Below are 12,493 nucleotides of genomic sequence, written 5' to 3' on the forward strand. Positions count from 1 at the left end.
CCTGTTTCTAGGAAGAAAGGAGTTCATATACTCCCAAGTATTCAAGATAAATGCAAACTCTGTAATTCATTTTGAAATCTTATTTAATACTGTAGTATGTGGTTTTTGCTATCTTTCTTGGAAGAATTGCATTTTTTCAACTACATATAATATTTTGAGACACTTAAGAGTAATGTGTGTCTCTAGAAATACAAACCCAAATGTTAAAACAGATTCTTTTGATTTTTTTCTGGTTTTTAGACCAGTGTTCTGTTTTAAACTAATTTGTTTTTTTTAAAATAATGGTTTAAGAGTAACATTCACATAGTGTGCAGTTTTAAAAGTACCAAGAATGTTTAAAATTAAAAAAACGTTTCCCACTTCTTCTTAGGTCCCAGTTTTATTACCTAGAAGTAGTTAGTTTCTTCTCTCCTTCAGAAAATGTGGAACATATATAAGGGTAAATAAATAATGGGGGTTTAAAAACTACTAATGTGTGTAGTTATAGCCTCGTTTGAAAAAAATGGTTGCATAATATTTCCTTTGTATGGATGTTCCATAATTTATTTAGCCAGGTTTTGTTGATGGATGTTTGCTGCATTGAACTACCTTGTACACACAGTTTTGCACACCTAGGCAAGCATAAAGGCATAATTTCTAAAAGTAAATAGGAAGTTACATGCATTTAAAAATTTGCTAGTTAAAAAAATAAAATGAAATAAAAATTTGCTAGTTTTTGTTATCAGAATGCTCTCCAAGGAGTTTCATCAAGTTCCTTTATCACGCAACAGTAGATGATGTTATAAAAATAAAAATACCTAGCACTTTTTGGGTATTTACTCTGTGCTGGTATTGTTCTGAATGTTTATGTGTATTCTCATTTCATCTTCTCAGCACTCTTAGGATGTGTTCTGTTATTATCATCCTCATATTACAGATGAAGCATTTGGAAAACTATTTTAAAATAACTTATATCAAAAAGTTAAACTGAAATATTTATGGGACATTGTTCTATTATCAAGAAATTTCAGCTCTTAAAAAATTGCCTTTCTTAGATTCTTAAGAGATAGGTTTTTCTTCTGGATTTATTTTTAGTGCTGGCTTTCTGATTCCAATTCCGGTATGTTTTAGTGTGTGTTGAAAATTAGGAGAGGGTTCGAATATCTCAAATTTTAATTAGATTTATCTATTATACCTTAATATGATTTGTATGGATGGGTATTAGTTACTCTGGAGCTGCTAGGACAACTTTTTCACACACTATCCATCAATACTTAACTGGCTGTTGCTGTAGTGAACTGATGGAAAGAATGTTTGACATGTTAAGTATTTTGTTATATCTTTATTCTCTCTGAGATATAACAGTTATGTATAATTAACTGGTTTTACCGAATCACCTAAGAATAAATTAAGTCAGTACTTTACACTGTATAACAAACATTAATTCATTTGTTGTTGCGTTTCTGGGAAATCCCTATTTGCCTCATCCTTACTGTTTTTAAATTTTATTATGGCTCTCTATTCAAGCCTGAAAGCCAAAATGATATGTGACTTGGATTGTTAGACAGTTGCCAGTTAGGTTGAGAATTTATACATCCAGTTTTGTTCCTGATAATATTTGCCAGGAACTTTTAGATACTTTAAAACAACGTAACAGAAGGTAAGTTTGAGAGAGTATATGTTAATTTTAGTGACATAGTTCTGTGATGTATTCAGTGAACCTCATCTGAACTGCTTTGATTTTTATTTTATATAGTCCTTATATTAGCACTGGGAAATCCTCATTTCCCCAGTTGTTACTGTTTTTTAATTCAGTGACTGTATTTTATTTACAGCTTAAAAATATATCTAATGGGTATATATTCATAATTTTCAAGTGCACACTGTACAGTATTGACTTAAGTGTTTTAAAAGTTTGAAAACTTTAGGGCAGCCTGGTGGCCTTTAGCACTGCCTTTGGCCCAGGGTGTGATCCTAAATAAAATCTTTAAAAATTTAAAAATCTGAACTACTGCTTAAATTTTTTTTAAAGATTTTATTTATTTATTCATGAGAGACAGAGAGAGAGGCAGAGACACAGGCAGAGGGAGAAGCGATGGGGGAGTCAATCCTGGATCTGCAGGATCACGGCCTGGGCCAAAGACAGACGCTCAACCACTGAGCCACCCAGGTGTCTCTAAAAGTTTGAAAACTTTAAAAGGTAACTTTTAAGATAAACATTAAGATAACCTTTAGAATTGTAATCCTAATATTAGGAATTATATTTGTGAATGTTTGTTTTCCTCCTTTTCCAAAAATAACACTGATAGAGATTTGTTTTTGTTATTTTTATATGGAAATGTTCACACATAAAAACAGAAGTTATACCTATATAACCTACTTTCAGTTTTCAATATCCTGCCATTCTTTCTTTATCTTTCACCCCTCACATTTTTTTTTCTGGAGAATTTTATTTAAAAAAAAAATTATTTTTTTCTGGAGAATTTTAGAACAATATCTAGACATCATACCATTTAATATGTTTTGTATACTGCATATTTCCTGCAAACTGGTAGTTAGATCTAAAAACTTGATTTGATTCAAGTTCAGTTTAGCAACACTTCCTTGGTGGTACTGTGTACTTCCTATTGCATCACTTGTTAAAGTTGACGAGAAGGTTCAGGTGGTGTCATTCTGATCCTTCCAGCCTGAAGTTCCCTGTCAGCATTTCATATAGTATTAGCAACAGCTTTGATGATCTTGTCTGGATCCATTATTTCTTTTCTTTCTTTCTTTCTTTTTTTTCTTTTAAGGTTTTATTTATTCATGAGAGACACAGAGAAAGAGAGGGGCAGGGGCAGAGACACAGGCAGAGAGAGAGGGAGAAAGAAGCAAGCTCCATGCAGGGAGCCCAACACAGACTCTATCCCGGGACTCCAGGATCACACCCTGGGCCAAAGGCAGGCGCTAAACCACTGAGCCACCCAGGGATCCCCCGGATCCATTATTTCATTAGGGGTTGCAAAATGTTGACTTTCTGATTGTCATTCTGTTTACATTTATTTTTTTTCTATTTATTTTTTTTCTGTTTACATTTATTAACGGAGATTCTTCTACAAAGAATTCTTAACTAATTGGTTACTCGGAAATGCAGTCCATATAGGAAAGGCAAGATGAATGCTTGACTTTTCAAAATGAATCAGTACTCTTGCAATATCCAAAGATGATTTTTCATTTTCAGATATCATTTTGAACTCATAGTTTTTTTTGTTTTTTTGTTTTTGGTCTTTTCTTTTTAAAGATTCTATTTATTTATTCATGAGAGACACAGAGAGAGGAAGAGAGAGAAGCAGGCTCCAATGCAGGGACCCCGTTGTGGGACTTGATTCCGGAACTCCAGGATCACGCCCCAGCCCGAAGGCAGAGGCTCTACCGCTGAGCCCCCAGGTGTCCCTAACTCATGGGTTTTAGTGCAGTTGGTATAGTTCAATCTTTTTTTTATTTATTTATTTATTTATTTATTTATTTATTTATTTATTTATTTATTTATTATTTTTAAAAAGATTTTATTTATTCATGAGAGACAGAGAGAGAGAGGTAGAGACACAGGCAGAGGAAGAAGCAGGCTCCATGCAGTGAGCCCAACGTGGGACTTGATCCCAGGACTTCAGAATCAAGCCCCAGGCCAAAGGCAGGTGCTCAACCGCTGAGCCACCCAGGGATTCCCCTTTTTATTTTTTTGATACTCAGTTTCATCTGTGGCCTGTGGAGCATCTTCAGATTGAGTTTATGTCCTTTTGATACCACCCCAGTGATCTCTGACAAGATAGTCTCTTATACAACTATTAGCACAAGCAGGGGAAGTGGCATCGAGGAGAGGGTAAAGCAGGCTCCCTGTTGATCAAGGACCCCAGTGTGGCGCTCTATCCCAGGACCCTGGGATCATGACCTGAGCCTAAGGCAGATGCTTAACTGACTGAGCCACCCAGGCACTTACATGCCACCAATTTAATACATGTTTAGGTTCATCTTTTTCATTGTTGTGTCATGATTTTTCTTCTTTTAGGGGATTTGGTAAAATTTTTAATTATGTAAAACATTTACCTGGTTCCAAAGTCAAAACTTTTAGGCAAGAATATATTCAGTGAGCTCTAGTTTTTTACCTCTGCTCCTCTTCCGATCTTTCTCTCCCTCATTACTTTTTTTTTTTTTTTTTTTTTTTTTGAGAGAGAGAGAGCAGAGGAGGAGCAGAGGGAGAGAATCTTGAGCAGACTCAAGAGTGGGCTCAGAATGGAACCTGACCTGGGGCTCAGTCTCATGACCCTGAGATCATAGCCTGAGCCGAAATAAAAAATTGGATGCTTAACTGATTAAACCACCCTGGTGTCTTGTATTTTCATTACTTTTAAATTTTGGTTTGTTACTCTATTTTTTTTCCTGTTCAGAAATAAAAACAATATTCATAGTATTCTATCCTTCTCTTAAAATGTCTCTTGATTTTTCACCTAACAATATATATAATTGTTAGGGTATAGAGATTATAGAGGAATAAAAGTGTGTGTGTGTATATGTGTGTGTGTGTGTGTGTGTATGTGTGTGATATAAAGGATACACACACACTTCATTGCTTTTCATTCCTCTTATTTTTTTTTACAGCTTTGTAGTACTCCATTGTATAGTTATACCAAAGGTTGTTGAATCTGTTGATGAATAGTTTGCAGCTTTTTGCTGTTAGGAACAGCACTGCAATGAATAGCTTTTTGTATATGTTATTTAATATTTTTTGCCTAATCATAGTTTTGGAATAGAATTTTAGGAGAGGATTGTTGGGCCAAAGATAAATGAATATATTATTTTAAAAATATGGCCAAATTTCTCTCTGTGGGGATCATAGCCATTTATGATGCCCACCAGCAGTATTGGAGAGTGCCTGTTTTCCCAAAGCCTTTCTAAGAGTTTATTGTCAAATTTTAGGTTTTTTGCTCCATCTGATAGGTAAGAAATAGTATGTCAGTATATTTTTAATTTTTATTTATTTATTTATTTTTAAATTTTTATTTATTTATTTATGATAGTCACACAGAGAGAGAGAGAGAGAGAGAGAGGCAGAGACATAGGCAGAGGGAGAAGCAGGCTCCATGCACCGGGAGCTCGATGTGGGATTCAATCGCGGGTCTCCAGGATCGCGCCCTGGGCCAAAGGCAGGCGCCAAACCGCTGCACCACCCAGGGATCCCTATTTTTAATTTTTAGATAAGTAATGTTGCATATCTCTCATGTTTATTTTTTATTTTTTCAAAAGATTTTATTTATTTATTTTAGAGAGAGAGGGTGTGTGAGCAGGTTGAGGGGCAGAGGAAGAGGGAGAGAGAGAATCCCAAGGAGACTCTGCTGATCATGGAGCCAGCCCAATGCAGGGGTATAGTCCACAACCCAGGAATCATGGCCTAAGCCAAAATCAAGAGTTGGACACTTAACTGACTAAGCCACCCAAGCACCCCTTTTCATATTTTTAAAGGTCATTCTATTTCTCATGATCAGTCTGCTCATACCTTTTGCGTGTTTTTTTTTTTTTCTTTTTTTAATCAGGATGTTGGTCTTCATTCTTCCATCCATTTTCAGATGCTTGTATGTACTTGGGACATAAATCCTATATATTAACACATTTCCCCCAAATTTATCGTTAGTCCTTTGACTTTGTTACACTTTTTCACCATGCCAAATCTTTTTTCTTTTCTTTTTTTTTTTTTTCTTGGTTAGTCACATTTATTTACCTTTATCTTTACTGTTTTGGGTTTTGAATCATAATTAGGAAAGCTTTTCCCATTTCAAGTTTATAAGAGAAATAACCCATTTTCCCCTGAGCCCTTTCATTATTTACTTTTTCTTTTCTTTTTTCTTTTTCTTTCTTTCTTTTTACATTTAAAGTACACATCTATTTGATGTTTATCTTCATGTGTAGTATGAAGAGTGGATCCATTTTTTAAAAATGTGGCTATCCAATTGTCCCAAAACAAATCATTAATTTTTTTTCCTATTAACTTGAGATGCCATCTTATGTTAAGTTTCCGTAGGCATTTGGACTTTTTTATGGAGTTTTCATTATGTTCCATTGATCTGTCTATGCATACACTAAAAGTACACTGTTTAATTATACACTTTTATATTTTTTTGTTATTTTTGCCTGTTTTTCTAAGTGAAGTTACAGTCAGCTTGTTAATCTGAGGATAGTGGTAGTGGGGAGAATGGTATTCATATTGGGATTATATTTGTTGCTAAATTACGGTACCTGACATATTTAGTATGTTGTTGGGCGTTCCTTTTCCAGAATATGGTATGTCTTTTCATTTGTTGAAGTCTAGTTTTATATCTGGCAGGGAATGTTTTATATGTTACAGCTTTTTTTTTTTTTTTTTTTTTTTTAAAGAAAACAGCTTCATTGAGGTATAATTTACCTACCATAAAGTTCATTTTAAGTGTATGATTCAGTGATTTTTAGTAAACTTAGAGTTGTACAGCCATTACCACAATACAGTTTTAGAACATTTCCATTAATCCCAAGAGATATCTCCTGCTTATTTGTAGTTTAATCCCCATCCTAACCCTCAGTCCCCCACAACCTAATCTATTGCTGTCTCTAAGGATTTGCCTTTTCTGGACAGGTTCCCCGCCCCCCTCTTTGGACATTTCATTTAAATATAATATATGTGTGATCTTTTGTGTCTGGCTTTTTTCATTAAGTTTACATTAAGTTTTTGAGGTTCATCCATGCAGGTATCAGTAATTAGTGTCTGTTTACTATTTAGTTCTTTTATAGTATTTCATTATATGGATATACCACATTTTGTTTACCCATTTGTCAGTGATTGACATTGAATTGTTTCCAGTATTTGGCTCTTGTTAATAATGCTACTGTGAACATTTAAATACAAATCTTTGCAGATATATATATTTTTATTTCAGTTGGATAGATACCCAACAGAAGAATCCTAAAGACGAGTCAGAGCTGCTACAACTTCAATAAGTTAGTTACTGCAAAAGACAAGAGCAGTAGCAAAAGCAGCTGGTAGCAGGAAGATTCTGCTTTTGATAGTAACTAGCACCAACATGTTGGGTACTTAACGGCACTCTGATATAGTTTATGTAAAGAGTATGAACTTTAGAATTAAAATTAGGTTTGAATTTAGAGAGAATTGCTTACTATATGACAAGTCATTTAAATTTGCTAAGTGTCCGTTTCTTTTTTTTTTTAATTTTTTAAATTTTTTTTTTTATGATAGTTATACAGAGAGAGAGAGAGAGAGAGAGAGGCAGAGACACAGGCAGAGGGAGAAGCAGGCTCCAGGCACCGGAAGCCCGACGCAGCCAAACCGCTGCGCCACCCAGGGATCCTTAAGTGTCAGTTTCTTGATGGAGTTAGACACACAAAATATTGCATATGACACAAAGTATATGCCTATGAATTAGAAGCTGTTTTCATTATTAGCATCATGCCAGACTTAACAAAGAGGGACCAAGGTAATCTATGATTGTAGTGTCTGATATATCTTACAGATGCTGCCAAGAGAATCTGTGATCTCTTATTAGGGAATAGAAGTGGTTGTTGAGCTCATGAAGAATTCTGTCAGAGAAGCCATTATTTCTGTGATCTGTATTAAAGTACCTAATTCTTTCCAGGCTGTTACCTGTTATTTCTCATGCTTGTAAAGTTCCTTTTTCATCATTTTTTTTTTCCCTTTTCCTCATGATGTTCTAAAAGGTACAAGCAGCATAGGTATCTTAAAAGAAATAGTTAAAATCACCTAGGGTCCTACCATTCTAATGTTTTGGCTATACTCACGTTACTTATCCTTTAATATTTCTAAATGTAAGAGAGTGTGTAAAAATAAAATTAGTCCAGTAAGAAATGACCTATTCTCCTGATTTTCAGTAGTATTGAGGTTTAACTTCATACTTTTAGGAATGTTTCCTTTAAATTTTGTTTTAAGTAATTGTCATTCCAGAAAAAACACTAGGTTACAGATGCCCATATCATGCCTGTTGTGATTATTATTTAGTTACAGGTATTAACTGTATCAAGTTATGCTTATAAAGTTCCTTTTTAGAAAAATGATACTTAAGCAATAGAGTAAGTGTATCAGTTACTTATATAACCTTTAGTTACACAATCCGTAGTCATAAAAAATTATGTAAGTTGAATTTTAATACATTAGAAAACCTAGCTTTTTATCACTTATCAGTGGAACTTCAGAAGGTTACATTTATGTTAGACTTGATTGTTTTATAAGATGTTTATAATGTTTGGGTTTTTTTTTTTTTACAGACCTTAAGGAAATTTCATGTACACAATATATAGAGAGAAATCACTAATAAAAGTTTATATGCAGGTGTAGCTTTTTCTCATGTAGAATGGTAATGTCCAGTTGATGGGTTAAAATAAGAAAAGTATTTTAAAAATCCATGTTTTATTTCTATGTATAATGCTTTTAGTTTTCAATATACAATTTCTTTTGTATTTCTGCCTTCAGCTGCATCATGTGCATGATTATGGAGGAAGAATTGGAAAAGTAATTTGGAAATGGAATCTAGGATATTATTTTAAATAGACACTCAAGTGCTATTTTTTCTCTGCCTATAAGATATATTTAGGCTGTTAAAAATACATTTTACTTCAATATGTCTGTGTGTGTGTAGTTTTTAGAACTTAGAAACTACTTCAGAAATAACTTTCTCCAAATCAGATCATCTTTCATTGACACTGATTTGCCAGTGCCTGCTCTCTTCTCCTCTTTGAAGTATCAGAGAGTACATCATAGATCTTTGTCATGGGCTTATATCTCCTCCAGATACTACCCAGCTTTTGAAATAGTGCACGTTTGATGACGTATAGATGTATTAGAGATGAAATTTGAAATTTCCAAGGAATGGCACTTTGGGTAAAGGAATAGATTGCATAAACTCCGTTGTGACAGGAAAGTTGAATCATTGTTGTCATTGTGGTAAACAAGAGTTCAGTCAGGGGTGGATAAAAATGAATATACAATATCAATGACATACATACTAGGAGATAATAAGAATAAATGGATCTCATTTGTAAGAGCAACAAAGAGAATAAAGTCTCTAAGAATAATCTTAATAGGAGTATATTTGATGTCTATTAAGAAAATTATATAGCTTTATTAGCATTTATTTATTTAAAAATTTTTTTTTATTTATTTGAGAGAGAGAGAGAGTGTGCACCAGCGCGGGGGGGGGGGGGGGGGGGGGGAGTGGCAGAAGGAGAGGGAGAAACAGACTTCCCAGTAAGCAGGGAGCCTGATGTGGGACTCAATCCCATGACCTTGAGATCACAACCTGAGCTGAAGGCAGATGCTTAACCAACTGAGCCACCCACGTGCCCCTTTTATTAGCATTTATAATCAGACCAAACCTACAAGTTTTCTAGAGATTTATAAAAGATAATACTGGTAGATCGCAAAATATATTCTTAGATGAGAAAACATATATATTATTAAAGATGTCCGGACTTCATTAGTGTTGCTTAATGCCGGTTCATTTCAAATCTCAAGAATTTTCCTTTTCCCTTAATTTTATAATCCTAAGAATTAGGAAAACCTGAATCTACTAGATATCAAAATAGAATTATTCTAGTCTTTACAACAAATGTTACTGGGACAGTTGTAGATCCACATGCAAAAGAGATTAACTTAATCTTTTTTTTTTTTAATGATTTTATTTATTTATTCATAGAGACACACACAGAGAGAGAGAGAGAGGCACAGGCACAGGCACAGGCAGAGGGAGAAGCAAGCTCCATGCAGAGAGCCTGATGTGGGACTCGATCCGGGGTCCCCAGGATCAAACCCCGGGCTGCAGGCAGCGCTAAACCGCTGCGCCACCGGGGCTGCCCAACTTAATCTTTTATGTCATGTTAGACACAAAAATTAACATAGACCTAAATGTAAGAGCTAAACTATACAACTTCTAGAAGAAACATAGGAAAAATTTTCAGTGACTTTCTGTTAGGCAGAGATATTTTAAATATGTCACCAAAAGCATCATGCATAAGAGAAATTGCTAATTTGGATTTCATCAAAATTAAAGACTTTTATGCTTCAGAAGACAGCATTAAGAAAATGAAAAGTTGGGGAGCCTGGGTGGTTCAGTTGGTTGAACATCTGACTCTTGATATTGGCTCAGGTCATGATCCTCAGAGTTGTGAGATCGAGCCCTGAGTCGGGCTCCTCGCTCAGTGGTAAGTTGGCTGGAGATTTTCTCCTGGGGGGACAGAGGGAGAGGGAGAGAGAAAAACTGAAGCAGATTAATGTTCATAGCAGCTTTATTCATACTAGCTGAAAATGAGAAAAATCCAGACGTCCATTGACAGAAATAAGGATAAACAAATTGTGATATATTCATATGGTAGGATATCACTCAATAATAAAAAAGAGTGAATTATTGATACAGTTAAATAAATATCATGAATGAGTATTTCACTGAATGAAAAAGGCGAGACACAAAAGTATAAGTAATGTATAATTCTATATTTATATAGAACTCTAGAAAATACAAACCAATCAATCCGTAATGACAAAACACAGGTCAGTTGTAGAAGTGTAGGAATGTGTGGAGGGTTGAGGGCTGACTGAAACAGGGCACACAATCTTGTGAGGGTGTTGGAAATGTTCTAAAATTGGATTGAGATGATAGTTGTATTCTGTAAACTTACTAAAACTAGTGAAATGTGCACTTAAAATGGATGAAATATTTGGCTCTTGGTATTCATGTGGGAAAATTCTTATCAAAAACATGACTTGTAAGTTCTTGGCAGACTTCTAATAGTAATGGACAGAGAAGAATGTTTTTAAAAAGATTAAAAAGACATTTATTTAGTACCTGATTTGTGAAAAATACAGCAAGAGAAGAAATGGAATATGACTTTTTTTAACCATCTTATTTAGCCATTTTAGTGTACATTTTAGTAGTATTAAGTATATCCACATTGTTGTGAAATAGATCTTCAGAACTTTTTCCTCTTGCAGTTTGAAACTCTATACTCATCAAATAATTCCTTTTTCCCTCTCCCCTCAGCCCTAGTAGCCACCACTCTATTTTGTTTATGAATTTGACTGCTTTAGAGCCACATGTAAGTGGAATCATATATAGTATTTTAATATGACTGGCTTATTTTACTTCTAGCATAATGTCCTGAAGATTTGTTCATGTTGGTCCATGTGACAGGAGTTCTTTCCTTTTAAAGGCTGAATAATATTGTATGAATATACAATATTTTGTTTTCCCATCCTTTGATGGACATTTGTGTTGTTTTCACCTATTGGCTAAGAGCATGGGTGTACAATACCTTCTCAAGACAAAATGTGAATTTTAAACTATGAAAGTTACACCTCAGAGAAGCTGTTTAAGAAAATAGAATTATCCTGATATAAGAATTCTTGTCAAAGGGGATGAAGTGATGGCATTAAAATATAACCTAAAACATTCAGTGATACTTAAGAGAGTTATCAAAATTTAATGGGTCACAGAAAGGATTTTTCAGTAAATGGTTTGGGAATAGCTAGTCATGTAGAGACAGGGTCAGATTCTATTTATAATCTTACCTAATTCCATAAACAAAAATTGTTCTCCATGAAGTAAATAATTAAGGAAACACATTGAACTAAATATATGTATCTGTCTTCCAAATAAGGATGCCCTTTCCAAACTTAGAATAATTTAGAAAGGAACTGGGGCGCCTGGGTGGCTCAGTGGTTGGATGTCTGCCGTTGGCTCAGGTCGTGATCCTGGGGTTCTGGGATTGAGTCCCTCATCGGGCTCCTGCAGGGAGCCTGCTTCTCCCTCTGCCTGTCTCTCTGCCTCTCTCTGTGTCTCTCATGAATAAATAAATAAAATCTTAAAAAAAAAATAAAATATACAAAACATGACAGATTTCATAGCTTAAAACCAAAAACTATATTTTTAAAAAGAATACCATATCTTGTTTAACAACAAAAACCCTAAGCTATTTTAAGTAAAACATACAGCATATGTAATATCTTTATTTTAGATATTAAAGACTTATTATGGAATATAAATATATAAGATTTTGGTACCTTTAGATACTACAGGATTAATAATTCTGTATAAGACCATACAAATTGATATAGAGACCACTGTATGTTGTAAAGAACAAACAAAAATCTTATGATTTTTGAGGAAATAAACATGAAGACAGATTAAGAAAGTAAGTACTCTTTTCACTATGTGTGTTTAGCCCTGTTTTTGAAAGAACTTTCGACAGGTAAGATTTTTACTTTTATAATGAATTTCACAGCCTTCAAAGTAAAAAGTTTTTTTTGTCAGTTAGTTTAAAATGTTTTTCCTTTCTATTTCCAGGAAGTATTGATGAAGATGTTGTGGTGATAGAAGCTTCCTCCACTCCCCAAGTCACTGCCAATGAAGAAATTAATGTTACCTCAACTGACAGTGAGGTGGAGATTGTAACAGTCGGAGAAAGCTATCGGTATGATTCTAATTCC

General features: G+C 34.3%; 1 protein-coding gene across 8 annotated transcripts in view; it reads left to right on the forward strand.

Annotated features, from left to right (window-relative positions):
* The window catches only part of RNF111 (ring finger protein 111), a 95,460-nt gene that overhangs the window by 44,456 nt on the left and 38,511 nt on the right, over positions 1-12,493 (forward strand). For all 8 annotated transcript variants that reach the window (XM_038580558.1, XM_038580560.1, XM_038580559.1 and 5 more), the window contains one exon: positions 12,351-12,477. In XM_038580558.1, the coding sequence (XP_038436486.1) occupies positions 12,351-12,477 (127 nt within the window). The remainder of the gene's footprint in view (positions 1-12,350; positions 12,478-12,493) is intronic.

Source organism: Canis lupus, chromosome 30, assembly GCF_011100685.1.
Source record: "Canis lupus familiaris isolate Mischka breed German Shepherd chromosome 30, alternate assembly UU_Cfam_GSD_1.0, whole genome shotgun sequence".
NCBI lineage: Eukaryota > Metazoa > Chordata > Mammalia > Carnivora > Canidae > Canis > Canis lupus.